This window comes from Canis lupus, chromosome 1 (genome assembly GCF_011100685.1).
Source record: "Canis lupus familiaris isolate Mischka breed German Shepherd chromosome 1, alternate assembly UU_Cfam_GSD_1.0, whole genome shotgun sequence".
Classification (NCBI taxonomy): domain Eukaryota; kingdom Metazoa; phylum Chordata; class Mammalia; order Carnivora; family Canidae; genus Canis; species Canis lupus.
Genome location: NC_049222.1, coordinates 54,126,183 through 54,147,075, shown reverse-complemented (window position 1 = coordinate 54,147,075; position 20,893 = coordinate 54,126,183). Strand labels below are relative to the sequence as shown.

General features: G+C 38.4%; 1 protein-coding gene across 1 annotated transcript in view; it reads left to right on the top strand.

The window, feature by feature from the left end:
* Positions 1–20,893, top strand: part of PDE10A (phosphodiesterase 10A) — a 298,525-nt gene that overhangs the window by 163,752 nt on the left and 113,880 nt on the right. The window contains 1 exon segment of the mRNA XM_038526520.1: positions 16,029–16,057. Coding sequence (XP_038382448.1) covers positions 16,029–16,057 — 29 coding nt within the window.

Sequence of the window (20,893 nt, the reverse complement as noted above, 5' to 3'; positions counted from 1 at the left end):
ATCATAGAATTGGAAGATTAATAGTCAGAATTTCACTTAGGCAGTAAGATGACCCCACACAAGCATTCAAGTGGGAGCAGTCCTGCTTCACATTGGCTGGGTTGACAAGCAGTGTGCACATCTGCCTTCTGCTCAGGTCATGATCTCTGGGTCTTGGGATCGGCACCATGGTGGGTCACCATGGTCAGTCGGGCTCTTGGCTCAGCAGGAAGTCTGCTTCTCCCTCTCCCTCTGCCTCTCTCCCCTGCTCATGGTCTCTTGCTCTCTGTCTCAAATTTTTTTAAAAAGAATAAACAGCTTTATTAAAAATTTTAGAATTCATACTGTACAATGTTTTTAGGTCAATCAACTTGAATGCAACCAATTTATTACAAATCAAACTGGAGTTATGCAGAATTTATGAATGTACATTTAATTTTCTGATGAAAGATCTGTGATTTTCCTCAGAAGAGTTTAGGTCTTGCCAAATAGTTGAAAACATTTCTTAGAGAAAATGTGAGCTAAATCCTCCCACAAACCTATATTTTAAGACTTAGGTTTAGAGTATGACCACTTCAGGTGTGATAGGGAAGAAAGGAGAACCTACTGTGCCATGCCTGGTCAGTCTAACCAGCTCTTCACAGCCTCCCTCCCAACCAGCTCTGTCCTTGGCTCTCTTTTACTCTGCCCTCATTTAAACTGCTGGCTTCTTTGACTCCTTCAAAGGTGTTAGGTCTCTGACTTTCTAATCTTGTACTCCCCAACTAAACTGCCCCTGCCTGGCAGTCTTGCTAGAGCACCATATCTTCAGGGCTTGTCACTGTCTGTCCCCTTGCTTATTAGAATCTTTGAAATAACTGCCTTTTATCTGGAACTCCCACCGTCTTTGCCCTCTGAAACTTGAGCCCCCTTCAGAATTTCCCTGATTATGACCTTTCCTTGGTTCTTGAGTACTATCTGTGAAATGGACTGACTGTAGCATTTTATTTATTTATTTATTTATTTATTTATTTATTTATTTATTTATTTATTTATTTTGATTAACTGGGTTGGGAAGGGTGACTACATTCTTGACCTGGTCTCCCCACAGCCCTGGGAAGTTGCTGTTCCTATATACCAAGTGATAAGTGTAGATGTAGGCAATATCCTAGTTACTTGCCAAGAGCAAGCTTTTATGTAGCAGTAGGAACACACAGCGAAGGAGAATGATGATGACCGGAGTGACTATTTTGACCAGCAATAATTGGAGAGATTCTAGTATTGACTGATTAATTTTAATCAACAAATAGATAAGGAAGTCCTAGGAAGAAAGCTAGGCACATGAGATATGTCACTGAACAAAATAGAGACAGTCATTTGTCTTATGTAACTTAGTTCATTTTAGCAAGGAAAAAAGAGTATTTAACTTGCAGACAGGTGAAATAATGGAGAGTGTTGTAGGAGACGGTAGGACACTGAGGTCTGGTCATCTTCCGGGAGGTTGTAAGGCTCTCGTGTCATGAGGTTGGACTTCACACTCTCTGAGGTGTTTTTTTAGTCCTAAAGTTTACTTTTTGTGGGTTAAAAATATTAAATGCAAATTTTTTATCTAGGTATTAAAATAGGTCTAGGCCTAGGAAAGATTGTTTGAACTATTCCAAACACGTTGAACCTACTAGACTACAGAAACATGATTTTTCCATTAACTTTTTCTTTTGGTTTGTTATGTTTTCTTTTGTTTTTCTTATTTAGAAATAATTTATGTACATGGACCTTTTTGCTGTGAACATTCAGATCACTCAATCTCTTTGCATTATTATGGCAGATCTATAAGGAAATATAATTTATTTTTACAAGGATCATAGAAGAAAGAAGAGTTTAAATAATTTTTGAGAATTTTTACCCAACACATGTTAGAAATGATAAAGGACATGTCTGGGAAGGAGAACATTTGTCACTCTGGAGAGCACATGCAAAAACTGGGAATATGTAATGGGAGGAACAGTTGCATTGGCAGAATTTCTGGTTTCTTATCTCAAACATGTTTAAAGAGTGCCTCCTGGCCTTGTCAACCATGGTTCATGGATTCCCCAGGGCTGTTGCCGCCATGATGATGGTCTCTGCTCACAAGACTTCCTGCTGCCACTGTCAGTCACCTATATGGTTTCCCACTGCCTCTCTGTCCTCCACGCCCTTGCTGGCAGTAGTGTGATTTTCCTGCATTCATACAGTAGTTGTTTTCGAGGCATTTCCCATGACCTGAGAGGTGGGGTGATGCCCCAGGAAAAGTCGTGCCTCGGTTTACCCTTTAAGAAGCCTAGATCACACTAAAAAGTAGACTAAAATTGTCTAAATTGCCATTCGAAGTAAATTTACAAATATGAAATATTTGTCTTTGTTTGAAAGCAGAATTTGGTCCACTGATCTGTATTTAGTTTCTCCTTACTTGCCTAAGGATTTAATGATTGAAGATGACCAGAAGGTTTTAGAGAAATAGTGGTGCTGCCCACCATTCTCAGTCACTCATGGAGGATAGCCGTAGGAGAAAAGAAGAATCATCATCTGATAGGAAATGCAGTCTTTTCATTTCCATACACAATCCTGAGGAGATATTCTTTTATATGTATTAGATTTGTTTGTCTGCAAATACCAGGGTTTAGTATTTTATTCTTTCACAGTATTAAAATAAAACCACCTATAAAAGCTCCTTGTCATTTTTTTTCTTCTTCCTATAACATTAGTGAGCATTATGTTTTCTTTCTAAGGTTGTGATAAGAAGATTATCATAATATTAGGTGCCACTTTAATAAACCTCCAGGTTATTTCTATATTAAGATCTCTGCTCCCATTTCTAAAGCATTGAACCATCTGAAATGCATAGTTTTATATTTTAAAATATTCACTTGAGAGGCACTTGGGTGGCTCAGTCAGTTAGACATCTGCCTTCAGCTCAGATCACCATCTCAGGGTCCTGGGATTGAGTCTCGCATCAGGCTCCCTGCTCAGCAGAAAGTCTGCTTCTCCCTCTCCCTCTACTTGTGTTCACTGGCTCGCTCTCTGTCAAATAAATAAAATATTTTTAAAAATTAAAATTTAAAAATAAAATGTTCATTTGAGTTATCTGCTAATTTTAAATCATTATTTTATTAGCATTTTTAAAAAATATTTTCTAGTATATTAGAAGTGTCCATATGTCACATATGGATAAATTCTTTGACCTATATCAGAGAGTTGTGTAGATTTTCTATTCAATATATGGCTTCACATCTATTACCTGTTACTGATTTTATTTTGTATTTTTGGTAGCATGAAATTATTAAATTAAAGCAATCATAGAAGGATTGCTAGAAGTTCATTGCTAGAAAATGATGTATCGGGATACCTGGGTGGCATATATATATATATAATATATATACATATATTATAATATATATATATCCATTCATTTAACAGAAATTTACTGAATCATCTACTTTGTGTCAGAGTAGTTCTAGGCACTGAACATATAGAATTCCAAAAGAAATGTCTTTGCCCTCACTGAACAAAGGAGGGATAGAGGGAAGACAAACAATGAAATAATAAATTAGCACATTAAAAAATAAATAAATAAATTACCACATTATAGGAACACCCGGGTGGCTCAGTGGTTGAGCGCCTGCCTTCGGCCCAGGGCATGATCTTGGAGACCCGAGATCGAGTCTTGCGTTGGGCTCCCTGCATGGAGCCTGCTTCTCCCTCTTCCTGTGTCTCTGCCTCTCTCTCTCTCTCTCTCTCTCTGTCACTCATGAATAAATAAAGTCTTAAAAAATTTTTAAAAATAAAATAAATTAGCACATTATAGATTATGTCTGAGGTCATAAGTAATATGGAGAAAACAAAAAATCAGTGTAGGGACAGGTGAGTGTAAGGAGGGTGCTGAACTTTCTGATAGCATCTCACGGGGTAGGGCTGTGCAGGCAGAGGACACCTCTGTACGGGGAATCCCAATGAATGTTATTGTAGAACTGAAAGAGAAACATACTTAAGTATTTATGGAGCAATAAAGAGATAAAATACTAAGCTTTCAACCCAGAGGAAATACCTGGGGAGTTGAAGTGTATGCACCCAGAATTCATGCAAATCTTGTGTATTTGGGATTGAATTTAACACATGATTATCTGGACCAAGTGCCTCACACCTCAACCCTCTGTGCTTATTCTATTTGAATATATTGCATTTTATAAATCATTCACAAACCTGGGATTAGTAGTATTTTCTTTTCTTTTTAATTGTGGCATAAAACAGAAAGGAAAGTTCCAGGAAATGGAATCACTTAGTTGTGGTTTTTGTGCTATGAGATTTCGTTAGAATTCTATCCTTCTACAGAAGTGCTTTAGGGGTTCCAGGAATGTACGATTTAAAGTATTTTAACTATTTAATTTTTTTTAAGATTTTATTTATTTATTCATGAGAGACACGGAAGCAGAGACACAGGCAGAGGGAGAAGCAGGCTCCATGCAGGGAGTCCGATGTGGGACTCCATCCCAGGTCTCCAGGATCACACCCTGGGCCGAAAGCGGCGCTAAATCACTGAGCCACCAGGGCTGCCCTGTTTTAACTATTTAAAACTACATTAAATAACAGGAATATTTAAGTATACCAAGTTTTAGTCTTGGAGACTGCCTGAAGATTAATTTTGTATTGTTGGTTCTATTCATTTTTACACAGAACTCAGATAAAACTTATAGTAACCTATCTATACATTTGTTTGAACTTCTTATGAATTTGTCATACTAGTAAAGTTTTGGCTAGTAATTTTTTTTGGAAAGGTTGATTACATATTTGATCACAACATATGCAAGAGTTGGTTTATTGTGTGTTTGACTGTTTCTTGTTAAAAGAAACTTATATTTGCATTTGTTGTGTATTTAGTGATTCAATTGTGAAAGAAACATTTGTAAATATGTCTCTCTTAAATTTCTGAGTCATTTTAATCAAGAGGCTTTGAATTTGCAAGGAAGTCTATAAAACAAACAAATAACAAACCTACCAAAACAATGTTTTATCTTTTGTATTTTGTTTTCTATGTGAGCTATTATGGGTCTATGAAAGAAAAATCCAGAAATGAATCTGATTCTGAGACTTGATGTAAGACTACAGATATCTTCCATTAACACCTGTTGCAAATTTTATGTTAATCGGAACAGCTTCTTTGTTCTCATTTGTTGACTTTATAATGAGATGGGTAATAATTTTTAACTTTGAGAGTAAATTTTTACTAGTAAAACACATCAGAGTTTGTTTATAGATAATAGAAACCAATCTAAGCTAGTTTAAACAAAGAGAAATGATATATTGGGCAACTTAAAAATTATTGAAAGGGCTGGAGAGGTCAGCTGTAGGCAGAGTGACCAAGAAAATCTCCAGGCTCCAGAATTTTAGCTCTTCCACTGGGATTGGCAAAGCTTCTCCCTTGGCTTCAGGAATCCCAGGGAGACAGAAGTCTGGCAGCCATAGATCACATTATCTCTGCTTTGATCTTTCCAGAAAGAGGGGGAACCTCACACTTTCTTTCTTCCCACTTAACTCAGTTCTGGACTTAGTCTCACATTCATAGTATATGTGGTCAGGTGCAAGGAAATTTGACGATGTTGTTTTTAACTTCCAGGACAGGAAGGAGATCTTATAGCCAGTTGGAATTGATATTAAGCCAGTTACAATATCTGCTACTATATTTCTTTTAATCTATTTAATATATTGGTTTATTCCATATGAGAATTGATTTGAAAATAAAAACGTGCCCTGTTAGAAAAAGTTTGGAAACTATTGGAAGCTCCAAAATTTAGATCATGATACTCAGTACCAAAAATCACAGATCTGGTGTGCCTGGGTGGCTCACTTGGTTAAGCATCCATTTCTTGATCTCAGAATCATGAGTTCAAACCCTGCGTTGGGTTCCTTCACCCTGGGCCTGGAGCCTATTACAAGCAAATAAAGAAATAGATCTTCTGGTAACAAATCAATTGCTCTGTTGGATTTGAAACCTCAACAAACTGGTCACTGTTCTATCTGTGCTCCAGAACTATGGCCAGTTTGTTTAGAGACCTCAAGTATATTGGCCCAGGATCTTAGTAGAGAGGAAAACTATGTAATCATTTATCTCAGATAAATAATGGTATAATTTATTTTTAAGTTCTGGATACTTAATACTATGGCTATTCTCAGTTAATTTTTATAATGTTAATTGAAAGGCATCATAATATTGGTCTTTAATGCATTTTAATTCAAGAATAAGATTTGTCTCTGTTCAGTGGTTATTTTCTCAAATTTTCCAAAATAACATTCTAAAAAATTATTTCTTCTTGGCTATCCTTGTTCAACCAATTTGTACTTGGTACGATTCTGGAATTATTCCACAATCAGCTCTTTTACCAATTACCAGGAAAACACGGTTATAGTGCTTTTTAACTCAACAAACTTTTCTGAAGATAAATGTTTAACTCACTTTTATAAATGATTTTGATGAAGGGATGCTAAAGAGTAATGAATTTCATGATGATTCTTTAGCATTTTCTAAATACAGTAATAAGATTGACTTGATTATATAAAAGAATCTATAATTTTATATGATCTCATCTTGCTCATGGATTACATTTCCTACTCATCATAGAAAATGTATAATCTTAGCAATTAAAGGTTTCAGTCACTTCTACTCTAATATTTACTTTGTTTTTGTTTTTGTTTGCATTAACTTGGTGTTTCTTGGACTCTTGGTGTTTTGCATACTTGGTCTTAGATAAATACCTAGGACAAGGATTTCAGAAGGTGCCAAACTGTTTTCCAAAGTGTTTATTTAAGAGTTCTAGTCTTGGACAGCTTCTTCCAAATTCCTTTCTTCTATCAGACAGTTAGGTACTTAGGGACACTTAGAAAACATTCTGGTAGTGATGGTGAGTAGCCTTTGGCCTTTTCATGTTCTCTTCTGGATTCTGTTGAACCTACTGCTCAGGCTAACATGACTCGGAGCCTTTTCATTCATGATGGATGTGAGACAGGGGCTCTCACCCGTCTGTCAGAGCTCCAAATGGACTCTAGCTGGTGCTGCCTGAGCCGGTCTTACATGAAACTCTCACTGAACCCCTGACAGCCTATTGCTAGAGCAGCTTCATTTGATTCATTTCAAGTAAACTTTTATATGTGGTGTGAGGGAAGGGTTGAATTTTGGTTTTGATTTTTTTTCTGTATAAATATCCATTTATTCCAACACCATTTGTTAGAAAGATAATCCCTTCTCCAGTGAATAACTTTGGTACTTTTGTTGAAAAATCACATATATGCATACGTCTATTCCTGGATTCTCTATTTCGGCTCACCGACTGTCTGTCGTTACGTTGGTACCATCAAGGTATTTTATTTTTGTTTCAGCTCTGTTGAGGTATAATTGACAAATAAAATCATGTATAAAGTATAGAACATTAATATCCCTTACCATCAGGGAAATGCAAATAGAAAACTACAGTGTTATTTTACCTCACACCTGTGAAGATGCCTGTCATCAAATAGACAAGGGACTAGTGCTGCTGGGACATGCAGAGAAGTCCCACCAGCTTTGATTGATGTCACTGTAGAGACTTTTGGAATGAAGTGCAACTTCTACAACCTCTGTAGTTTTCAGAATTGACTTGGCTTTTCTGGGTCATTTGTATTATATAAACAGTATGCTTCTCTATTTGGTACTTGGATTTTTCTGATCATGCATCTTATGACCTTACTAAATTCACTTACTTACATTCCTATCGGGTTTTTGGTAAATTCCTTAGGACTTCCAACCCGAGCTATCATATGAATAAAGAGTGTTATTTTTTCTGTCTAATCCAATCTATACCATACATACAATATTGACATTATATGTAATATAAATTTTATTTAACTTGTAAGTTTATATGTGTGTGTCTATCTAGATACATGCAGCCCCACACACTCTTTTTTGTCTTATTTTGCTGGCTAGAACCTCTAGTATGATGTTGCATAGGAATGGTGAAGTAAATATTCTTACTTACTTCCATATCTTAAGGGGAAGCATTTCATCTTTCACCATCAGGTATGGCGGCAGCTGTAGGCTTCTCATAGATGCCCTTAAATTCCTATTTCCCTGTGAGCTTTTATCCTGAATAAGCGTTGAAGTTCTTTTCAGATGTTTTATCTCTGGGATTACAGTGTGGAACTGCCGCATGCTGACCAGTGTCTAAAAGCTTTTGTTTCATGTATTTTGTCTGGTTTTCTACTTATGACTGGAAGACAGTTTCTGTAGCAGTTAATCCTTCATGAGCAAAAGTGGCATAGTATTTTCATACTGTAGCGAATATTATCCATATCAAACTTCAGACAAAGGGAAAGTAAGCATTCGGTGATTCAGCTGTAAACTGCTATTACTTTCAAATTAAAAATCTTTTAATACAGAATTATCTAGAAGTCATACTTTTCATAAGCGATACTAGAAATGTTGAAGGAGTAGGATTGTGGTAACAAGAAAGAGCCAATTTGTTGAAAATTGTGGATGATTAAATTCATTTTTCATTTTGAGTATTTTGTGTTAATGCCTCAGGAACACTAGCGTCTGCCTGGTTTGTTTTACTCCTTGGGCTGGTATCACTACTAAAGAAGACCTGTGTGCAACATAAATGAACACATTGGTAGAGGATAAGCAGTTCTCTGGTGTAAGTGTATCTCACACCGGGCCACCCTCACTCACTCTCTGTGCTGAGACCACGTGGCTCCCTTTGGCCCCAGCAGACCCTGTCCCCAAACAGGCTTCCTGTGCTGCCAGCCGGCTGCTCTGAAGCAGAAGAAAACCACTCACAATCCTTACCTTTCTTCAGGCATTGAGAATTTTTATTTTTTAATAAAGTGAGACTCTTCAAAAGTCTTGCCGTTTTCCTTATATGGACAAACTAAAAAGAAATGGCGGAATTCTAAACTCCCTCTGTCTACTGCAGGGTGGGTGGAATGAACACGAAGCAACTTGGTAGAAACTTAATAAAGTCCTTTATCTTTTCCTTTGAACAGCTTTCGAGTAGAAGTCCAAAAATGTGAAAATGAAGTTGGTAGGAAGTAGGCTATGGCAGACCCAAGAATCACTTGAACCTTAGTTTTAAAAATGGAGTTTTGCAGACAGCTAAAAACTTTAGCAACACATTTCCAACTTATTTATTAATATTGTGATTGCAATTCAAAATATGATTGAGTCAGCAAAGTTTAAACCTTTTTCTGAGTTTTTGAGGTTTATCATCTATTTAGTGCCAGGATTTTGTACAATTTTCAGTTTTCAGTTCTGATCTCTGTTGACATATGTATATTGTGTGGAATCTCATGTACTCCAGAGAATCTTGGGAGTAGGGAAGTGAGCAGTACAGCTGGTACAGTTTCCATCCTCAGAAAACTCCCAGACTGTATAGACTTTGATACTAAGCCCTATCATTTTTATAAATAAGACAGGTAAGCTTTTGGATTTCTCATTTACCCACTTCCTCAATATTGAGGCAACAAAATAAAAAGCATTCCTAAAATGCATAAACATTGTAAGAGTTTTAGGAAAGGTCAATAATTCTTTATTTATAATTTCTAAAATTTCTTAGTAGCTTACAGCTTCTTAGCCACCTGAAACTATGAATTTTGGAAGGCATTATTTAGTACAGATTTCCCATGTTAAGACTGTATAATTTCCCAAATGTTAACAGAGTTTACATTTAATAACTTCAGTTTCTCCTGTCAGGGTGATAGAATTGTTCATATATTTTAATAGCCCAGATAGTATCAATTGAGAAATTAAAATCAACTTAAAACATTACTGCATATTAGCCTGTCTGGGATGGGTTCACTCAGATTTCTCTGATGGTGAACTTTAAAGTCAGTTCAATTTACTCACAAGCATGTTGCCAATCCAGATAATAATTAGGACACAAAAGTTCAGTCATGGACTCAACACAGTTCTTGGTCACTTAGAACTAATAAGTTCTATACTATGTACAAAAGAATGAAAAAAACGTGGTGGTTGTGTCACGATACCTTTCTTGAGCTTTGCTTCTGCGGCCTCGATAAGTGAAATCGGACATATGTATATTATTTTCTTTTTTTAAATAGTTTATTTATTTATTAGGGACAGAGAGAGACAGAGAGACAGAGGCAGAGACACAGGCAGAGGAAGAAGCAGGCTCCATGCAGGGAGCCTGATGTGGGACTCGATCCCGGGTCTCCAGGATCACACCCTGGGCTGAAGGCGGCGCTAAACCACTGAACCACCCGGGCTACCCTATTTTCTGTTAGCTATAAGAGAGGAACTCTATTATCTTATATGTATAGCTCTTATTTACCGTACATATTCCTAATCCTCATATCTACAAAATAAAATATAAGGAAACTACTTTGTAAATTATTACATTTTATATGTATAGAAAAACACCTGTACTTCTCAGTATACCATTTTAAGCCTGATGGCTTTTAATTTATAGAATTGGAAAGCTTCGTAGACTAACTCTCACTAGGAACGGTCTCGTTCTATTTAGGTAGAATTAAGTACAAAAGAATACAATAGCATATGCTAGAAAACATGATTTTCCGAGTTATTAAAAATCATTATAGTCCTTCAAGGAAAAAATAACAACTTTTCCTTTCTTATGCTACAGCTTGTGGACTTAGATATTCCTCTCCCCCTTTGTTTTTTTTGACCAGGAATATTACAAGTATATAGTTCTTTATACCTTTCAATTAGCCAGAAATGTATAGTTTATTTCATGTTTCCTCATTAGTGACTCTGCAAAGTAGAGGGTTTATTGGCACAAACTAGCTAACCTGGTGCTTAAGTTCTTGATTACGTGGCTTATGTTGTTCCATTTCTGCCCCGCATTTACTGTTAAAAAATTAAGAGAGAAAGCAATGTGATTGGTGTCCTTATGAGTCACACTAAGAAGTTACAGACCACGGGCAAAAGCGATGATCCTCTAGTGTTTTACCACTCTGGTGACGTCTGAAGAAAAATACCCTGCATGCAGAAGCATTCTTATCTGTATCTTAATCATTCAAGAATCATTTTTTGGAATGCCTTTTTTCTTCAGTAATGGGAAAGAAATATTAGATGTCTCTTGTCTTCAAGAACTTTTATTCAATCAAGATGTTAAGTCACCCACGTGTGTCTAGCTATCAACAGAAGGCAGAATGTAATTCAGATTGAACGGGGAGAGACATGGGCACAATGCAAGCTGAGACTTTGACAAGAAACAGCAGGGATGCTCAGGTCTCAGGGTCTTTGCTCAGGCTGATCCCTCTGGTTAGAAGACACTTTCCTCAGGTAGCTGTTTTTGTAGCTCAACACCTGGAGGAGGCCCACTCTGCCCACTCCTTCCTGCTTTCTGGCCCCCTACCTCCCCCACTCCCCCTAACCTGCTCTCCAGCCCACTCCCCCTAACCTGTTCTCCAGTGCTTCTTAACGTGTGCCCCTTTGTTCCCCACTTTAAAGCATTGAGCCCTGAGAACTTCCTGCATAATTTAGTGTTTTATCATGTTTACGGACACCCTTCTGCCTTTAAAATAAAGCTTCATGAGGACAGGATTATTTTCTTTTTCTTTTGGTCTGAGATATATTGTAGGCACCTAGAGTAGTGCCAGGCTTTTAGTAGATACTCAGTAATTACTGTTTGAAGATACGAAGATTTTGAGTTAAGAGTTAGCAAAACATGCTTGGAACTCTCTAGTAAGACTAGTCTTACTGGAGTGGGAAGGGAGTCCCATGTGCTGTATACTCCAGTTGGAAAAACAGAGCAGAACCAAACTGTGAGGACTTAAATCCTTAGCAAAGGAATTTGTTTATTTTTTGGTAGGAATGGAAGAACTTTCTGGAGCTTTTAAGTAACAGTGTGTTAAATTAGTGTTATAAAAGTAATGTTCTAGTAACATCTTGTTAACATTCCTTCATGCTTTTTTGAGGTAACAAGAAAGTTCGACCTCCTAAAGTTTTTAGTTCGACCTCCTAAAATCAGCTAAATAAATAGGTAAATTAACTCTCACATATGTAGGAGCCCCTAGGTGGACCAGGCTTCAAGGTCGGCTGATTTCAGGCTGACTCCCCTCATGATTGATACGCTAGGGCCAGTCATTATGCTTGTGGTTCTCTCAGAGCCATGAAATTTAAGTTCTTCCCTTCAAACTGATTGGGCCAACTGAGACATTTATTCAGTATCTGACATGTATTACATGTCTGATGACTATTTGGGGATTGAATCATTAAGAGTGCATTGTAAGAAGACAGCTGTCTTTAGACAAGCTCCACAGCTCCTGCAGAATGCAGGAATGGTTGGAAGAGGCTGAACAGAGCCATGCCAGCTCCTAGGAGATAGAAGTACAATTGACCCTTGAACAGAACACCATGGCACTTAGGGGTGCTGACCTGTCCCCCACCACAGTCAAAAATCTACATGTAACCTTTGACTCCCCCAAACTTATCTACTAATAGCCTCCTGTTGACCAGAAAAAAAACCATACTAATAACATAAACAGTAGATTAACACATTTCGTATGTTAATGTATGTATGGTAGTCCTGCAATATGCCAGAGAACAGAAAATATTAAGAAAACTGTAAGAGAAAATACATTTACAGTACTGTAGTATATTTGTCAAAAAAAAATCCATGTATAAGTGGATCCGTTCAGTTAAAACCCATTCATGTTGTTCAACAGTCAATTTTATGTTAAAAAATGCCTAGTTAGTTAATTTTCTTGGGAAATAAGTATTTTCCATAATGAGACAACAGATATGCTCCATTTAGGTATATTAGAACACCTGCAAAACCCTCAAAGTGAAGTGAGTAGACAGTTTTATGGGACAGAGACACAGTGAAGTCCTTCCTTTTTTCTTTGGAGGCACAGTATCAATATGTGACATCTTGAACTTCCCTTCTTATACTGCAGAATAAGCGCTGAAATTAAACTTGTCCATGGAAGATTTAGTAAAAGTGTATGTTAAACTTCAAGGAAACGATTGATCAATTTAAAAAGTAGAAGTTGTTCAAAACACATTCTTGGAACATAGAGTAATAATGCCACAAAACTAAACACAGAGCAAAGACCATGATAAGCAGCCATAGAACTTCAAATCAGCCATCAGAGTATAAATTCCTTTATGTTTTAACTATATTTGGATTCATTCCTGAAATCCCACTTGATATCAAAGCATGATCTAAAGTGATCACAAAAATAAAAGTACAGGAGGGTTCTGGGAAACAAACTAGGGGTGGTGGAAGGGGAGGAGGGCGGGGGGTGGGGGTGAATGGGTGACGGGCACTGAGGGGGGCACTTGACGGGATGAGCACTGGGTGTTATTCTGTATGTTGGTAAATTGAACACCAATAAAAATAAATTTATTAAAAAATAAAAAATAAATAAAGTACAAATATATGCACAGATTTAAAGATTTATAAGTACTTAATTTTGACTTAATATCCTGACAAAATAATTTGATTCTGAAAAACAGTTTTTTCCATAAGGACATTTTCAAATTAACGGAGCAGAAAGATCATCCCATTCTCCTCATGTGGTTCATAAGTCCTTGCAAATCATCTAGTAATTCCAGGTTAAGAGCCCAGGGCTAAGAATGTCTCCTTCTAAGAACCCATGACTGAAATGTCTCTGTACTTCCAACACACAGTCAGGACTGGATTGTTGAAACCATATTTCACACAGCTCAGCAATGAAGTTTGCTTTAAAATGAAAGGTGTTGGGGATTATGGAAAAGTAAGAAATTGCCATGTATGCAAGATTTTGAATAATTCATGAGCATCAAATTAGTAACAAAAATGTTCACAACAGCAGACACTAATTTTTATGCAGCTTTAGAGGTTCAATTAACATTTGTTTATTCAACAAATATGTACTATGGAATCATTATATGCCAGGCATGTATCTCTATTCTCACGGAGCTCACATTCTGGTGGGATGAATAAACAAGAAAACAAAAACCAATTCCAGAGAGGAAATGTCTATGACTGTGAAAAAGAAATTTATTTAATAAGAGAAAAAAAAGAAGAAAACCTCTTCAATCTCAACATCATTTTAATAATTTTTTTAAAAGCCTTGGGAAGAACAACTCATGAGGAAAAAAATCCCTTGGAGGATTTCATAGGAGGTACACCTTCAATGTGTATAAATACGTACTGGTAGAGTTACCTTAATGCACACTCAAGCGTCAAGTTTTGAGAAACATCTCGCAAAACTAAAGGAAAAAACAAAGGGTACATGCATTTATAGACATCTGGACATTGAGATTCTTTTTCCCGTGATCCAGCATTCAGATCTGAGGAAGACTGTGAAAGTGGGAGGTCCCTAAGTGCCACAGCCCTGAGTACCATTCACTCCTGATAGTAAATCTTTTCGCACAATTGCTGCTTTTCCTTATGTGCTTCTTCATCCACTGGGACATCTGACCATGCTCACTGCATTTCTTAGAGAAAAGTTAAGAACATATAAACCTCTGTAACTTTAGAATCTGTTAATACATTTGTTGTAGTGACTAAATCACATAGTCCCCCCTCTGGGGGTGTTTGGGAAGGGTGAAGCGTTGGGAATTGAGTAGATGAAATTCTGCTGTGATGTGACTTCAGTGTGGAGGGCAGAGTTAAGTGCTTTTCCTCTGACATGCTTAGGGACATTCTGAGGGGTCAGATGCAGTGCTGAAGTCACTAGGGAGCAATCAGATGAACATATTTAAGCAAGCGTGTATTAATACAGTCATGCCAAACAATAGGGACTATTTATTGAGCATCTACTATCCAGTAGTCCCAAGCTTGGTAATTTTGGAAAGGCTCCAGGCAAAGTCATTTACACAGCCAGTTTTGAAATCTAGTTTCCTTTAGGTTCTGGAGCCTCTGAGGGACAGGACAGATGTATGCGTGTGTGTGCATGTGAATGTGCATGTGTTTGCGTGCACGTATGTGCATGTGTGTGTGTGTGTGTGTGTGTGTGTGGTGGTTGCCAGGGTGGATACTAGATCCAGCAACCAGTCTGGAGGCTGCTGGTTAAAATGTGACTTGGCACTAGACGTGGTGTTATGTGTAGAAATGGTGGCAGGCAGCAGATTGGAGAAAGATTAGAATAAAAGAAACAGGACTCAGCAGTTAATGCAGATATTGAAAGAGGAAGAAGAGTCACAGCCATTTGAACTTGTGGGACATGTTGTCAGTGTCGAGATAAATTAGATGGTGCTTTGGAGGAACACAGAACACATGAGGTCTGGAGGCATGTTCGGTGTGCGCTGATAGTGGTAGTCAGATAGGATTTGATTATTTGATTAGTGAAGGAGACACAGGATAGCACTAGCATTATATTAAAGGCTGCCTCCCGTTGAGGGCTCTGGAGAGGCCCAGTGCAGGTGCTGCCTGTAAAGGCCACATAAATATGCTTTGGTTCAAAACCAGTGACCAATGGTGGAGCCTTGGCCAGTTTTTTCTTGTACCCTGTTGGTCACATAAGCGTACTGTTTCATGTGGCCCGCCCCACAGCGAGATCTCCTTGGAGGGTCGACTTAGGCCAGGTGACATCCATCCATCAGTCTCGCTTTATGGGAGATGCTGCTAACAAGCTGCTACAGGCAGCCCCACCATGCCCAGGACTCACAGGTCAAAGCTGTCCTGCTGACAGGTGTCTTTCGTGCCTTGACCAGGCTGCCATGCAGGGACATGTCTTACTCCAGTAAATAAGAATTGCTGTAATTAACCCCAGCAGCACAGATGTTCATGGTCACTTGTGATATCCGTGTGGTTGTGTCATTTAGAATATTATTTGCAGATGTTCCCATTCAGAACTTCTGTGAATGGCCTGTGAATTGTTGTGGTATTTCGTTTGCTTCCAAATTTTATTTGTATATCTAACTCTATTATGTTTAACCTTTACTTGATAGAATTTTTTAAGCCAAATTCTTAGATTTTGTAAGAGAGAACATAGCAAAACAGCCTTCCAGTTTATTGAGAGTGAGTGATATAGTCTATATTTCAGAATTTACTCAAGAGTTTCTAATTGTGTTTTTCCTTTCCTTTTCCTTCCGCCAGATGAATCGGCTCCTAAGGAAGTCAGCCGGGTAAGTAATGTGAATATAATTTCTGCCACCACAGGATAGGAAATAAATACTTTCATACATTTTCTCATTGCTCTCACATGTTAAAGTATTAGAAAAATAATGGCAAACCCTGAGGGTCTGCTCCAGAGCATCACTCATTAGTACGAGCAGTCAGGACGGAGAGCCATTGCAAAGTCGAGGTGCCCAAAGTGAGCACAGCTAACAGCTGCCTTTTGTCTGGGCTGCACATGCTTATGGGGTGTTCTGAATGAGTTGCCAACGTTAGAAATTGAGAGACTGCATGTAAAGACTGGATTTCTGGCTTCTCTTGAAAAATTGTAGGAGAAGCCAAACACTGACACAAGCATTCCCAACATGGCATTGGGCTGCTCCAGCCAAGGAGCAGGAACCTCTGCCTCAGGCTCGCTCCCCCACTGAGCAGCTCTCCTCAGCCCCTGCCTTTGAGTTCCTGCATCTTGTTTGCAGGAGAACAAAAGGTGACTGCTTGTGTATTCAAAACATGACATTCCTCAGTACTTTTAGAAGTCTTAAATACACTGTTTTCATGTCCAAGAGAAATTACTTAGTGTTAACTTTTAAGAAAGACTTACCAAACTTAAAAGCTTATGGGGCATGAGTACTGAAAGCATTTATCAAACTGTGCTTAGTACTACAAAGTTAGAAATAATTACATATGAAAAATATTTGAATTGTATATTCTGTATACAATAAAGACCTTGAACATGGAATATTGAAAATAATCAGTTGGGATTGCATTTGATACAGTCTCAGGTAAGACATCACTATTAATAAAATATAAACTGAAGTAATGTTCATAGGATCACGTATACAGGTATATTCCTTGATTTTTGATTATCTGAACAACTCTGGAAGGACCAGGGCCATTGCTGGAGATTGGACAAAATTCCTTCTGTCCGTAGCAGCCTTTACAGATTCTTAAGGTTTCTGTAAATCTCAGAGTTTTACTGGAGACCTCCATTCTGAATGGAGCTCACACCCGAAAAATTTCCCAAGTCTGGGTGCTTCTGTGTGTATTGGGGGCTCAAGGGGGCAGCCTGGAAGCTTTGCAGCCACTGGGAGTACAGCAAAGACTAAAGAGGGGGTTCTAACAGGCACACTCAGGCAGAGTCACAAGATCCTGCAATGTTGCTATTAGCAGAGCAGCCATCTCGAATCTCTGAAGTAGCACCATGCACCTCACCAATCAGGGGTGGTGGGGGAGAAATCTACAATTTCTTCATCAATAGTCCCTTTTGTTCTTTCACCCAAAGTATAAGAGATGCCTAACCTCAATTTAACACTGACAATTCTGAAGAAATTTTAGATTTCAGTGTTGTTTTTGAGGGAGATGGTGAAAGGTATGCCCCCAAAGAGGTGGTTTTCACCAATCCACATGTTTTCCTGACATTTTGTTGTATTGACAACAAAGATTAGAATTGTGCTTCTGATAACTTGCTTATGTCAGTATGTTCAAGCTCTACTCAGCTGTTTGCCAGAACACTCTTTGCCTCCAGTGTCCTCACATACAAAGGTTTTGTACCACAGTGTTATAACCAATTCTGTGATTGCATCCCAATTCTTTAAATATAAACTTAGGTTACATTTGGGTGGAACAGTTGTATAGATGAAGAGTGGACTTATTTAGTGAATACATTTCTGTATATTTTAGCTACACAAAATATTGCTGCAAGACATCTCAGATTCAGATAATGACATTGCCACATCATTCTCAGTATGCCAGCACCTTCTTTTTGGGTGAAGAGAGAAGAGATGTTGTGTGTTCACACAGTACCACATACTATTTTTAAGGTCATTAGAAATGATGACAAGACTATACATAGAGATTATTCTTTTTGCTGTTATTTTATTAAGGTTCTCTTATTTTATGCCACATTTCGAGAAAGTATATCTCCAGTTGAGAAATACTATACACATGAGCTGATAATAGAATAGGTAGATAATAGATAATAATAGAATAATGGAATAGTTGCCAAGATCTTTAAAATATTTTTTTCTGAATATAATCCATATCATCAGGGTTTTTAAGACTGATACACAGAAATTCCTTTCTATAATAGTACACCACTGTTTTAAATTGAAATTAAGATTTAGAAATATGTAGTGCAACCTTTTGGTAGACAGTGGTTGGCCACAGGGCTGTTTGGGGAACGTCCATTGTCAAAAATCATGTTCTTTGTGAGGGTAATTGTTGCACCCACAGACAGTTCTGAGTTTTGTAAGATACTTTTTCATTTAGAACCTAACCACTTCTCCTTAATTGTCATGGGTTTTTCCTTTTTTTTTTTCTTTTCTAATTTGTATAGTTTTTGACTTTTTTGTAGCAACTCAAAAAAAAGGGAAGGAAGGAAGGAAGGAAGGAAGGAAGGAAGGAAGGAAGGAAGGAAGGAAGGAGAAAGAAAGAGAGAGAGAGAGAGAGAAAGAAAGAAAGAAAGAAAGAAAGAAAGAAAGAAAGAAAGAAAGAAAGAAAGAAACTATACACCATACTCCATATGAGATCTCTCTAAATAGAGGGGTTATGTCCCCTCTTTCCCAGTGGAGTATAACCTACTTTTAAAATATTTCCCCCCAAATGCCTCCTTAGCATCTAGGTTGACATTCTCTGGACAAAATATCCATTATCAATACATTTTTAGAAGGTGGCAGCTGTGACATTACATTACAAACCTGTTGTGGCCTGACCCTGGTAACATAAGGCAGGACAGATAACTCCTTGGAAACAATGTATCTATAATACAGTTTTAAGGGAGAATTCACTTTTTAAAGAAATTATCCAGCATTTCTGCTTACTAATCCTTTAGCAAACTTAAGATTTTTTTATATTAAGTCAATTAAGTCTTATACCCTTCCTCTCTCTCTTCCCTCTCTCTCTCTCCCTGTTTTCCTCCTTACTTGCCATTCAATCAACAGATCTTAATTGAGCATTTATGTGCCAGACATTGTTGTCCAGGTGCTGGGGATATAGTGGTGAGCAAAAAAGTGTTTTGTTCTCACAGTATGCAAGGGGGTGGTTGACAGTTGAAAATTTTTTTTTGATTTATACATATCAGGCAATGCTAAGTTCTAGGATAAATGCATAGACGAATCAAGCTGGTAAGTTCTAGAGAGTGGTGGTAAGTCTGGAGTGGACTTACTGGCTTATTATATACCTAGGGTGGTCAGGGGAGTTTATTTGATAAGTTGATATTTGAGCAGGAACATAAGGGAATAAGAAAACCATCCAAGAGGAGGTGGCAGATGCTACCAAAGTCCTGAGGTAGGCCAACATGGCTGGAGCAGACACAGTAATGCGGGGACGGGGTTGGGGTAAAAGAGGGGGGTTTCAAGGCCTCATGATGCACTGTACAGGTGTGGGTTGAATTCTGAGAACATTTGGGAACTTTTAGGTCACGATAGCTGCTGGACTGAGAGCATACATGGGGGTACGTATGGACTGAGACAACCCAGTGACAGTCTGGGTGTGCAGGTAGGGGACGATGATGACCGGAGTGAGGGCTGTCATGGGGAAGTGTAATCAGATGTGGGGCATACTGAGAAGGAAGAGCTCACAGGCTTCACTCATGGCTTCTCTGTGGTGTGAGGACAGGATCCGTAATGACTCCCAGTATGTTTGGTCTGAGCACTGACAGAATGAAGTCTCTCTCTACTACTGTTGGGGAGACAGCAGGACGAAAGTGGGGGAGCAAGGCTGGGAACTCAGTACATTAGTCTTGAACAAGTGAAATTGGAGTTATCAGACATCAAATTGGAGATATTTAGAAAACCAGTGCTTCTAGTGTGGAGCCAAGAGGAAAGGCCATAGAGAGACATAGATGTATATGGGGTCTGTGGCACAGAGACAGTGACCTGGGACGAAAGACATCACTCAGGGAGTTTGTCTACGGAAAAAAAAAGTTGTGAGAACTGAATTCTGGACACTCCAGTTGTTTCGTGCAGAAGACATGGAAAAGTTCACAAAGGAAATTAAGAAGGAAACGTCAGTAAAGTGAGGAAAACCAAGAAAACGTATTTGTCTACAGACTTTTAGAAATAAATTTAACTGTAGGACTGTGCATTTATTTAAGCTCCATTTTATCTTGTTTTGGACCATCCCAACACTTTGAGGAAAGCCTCAGTCTTGACTTCTGTTACCTAACATTCTCTGCTTGTCTGGTTTGAAGCTACAAATTTGAGTAATTTTTCCCAGTTGTTTTCCTATGCCCCCTTTTCAGTTTATTACATAAATAGGACAATGCTACACGTGGAAATTTCACCTATAATAATAATAACGTGAGATACGGTGTCACATGCCTTGTTAAAAGCAGCATTTTCTGGGGCACCTGGGTGGCTCAGTCGGTTAAGCATTCGACTCCAGATCTCAGCTCAGGTCTTGATCTCAGGGTCATGAGTTCAAGCCCTGCATTGGGCTCTGCACTGGGTGTGGAATCGACTTAAAACAGAATGAAACAAAACAAAGAAGCATATCTGAGCAGTCTGCTCTATTTTTCTGATTGCACATCGTCATTCAGTCACCACATAGTAATTGAGCCTCATTCCCCTGGGCTCATGAGGGAAGAAACTACACAGAACCTCTCCCATCGTGGTATTTCCATCCATGTGGTAGTGGGGGGAGGCAGTAACAGGAGAAGTAACTACCACGGGCACTGACTGGTCTGTGGTAAGGAATACTGTAGAGACAGAGCCAGGGTACGGGTGTCAGGCTGGGGGCATGTGTGTGCAGCCAGGCGAGGCCCACCAGGAGGGTAACTGAGGGAACAGGTGAGGGATGTGAAGCCTTGAACCTTGCTGAGGGCTGGGGGAGGAGGGTCCCAGGCAGAT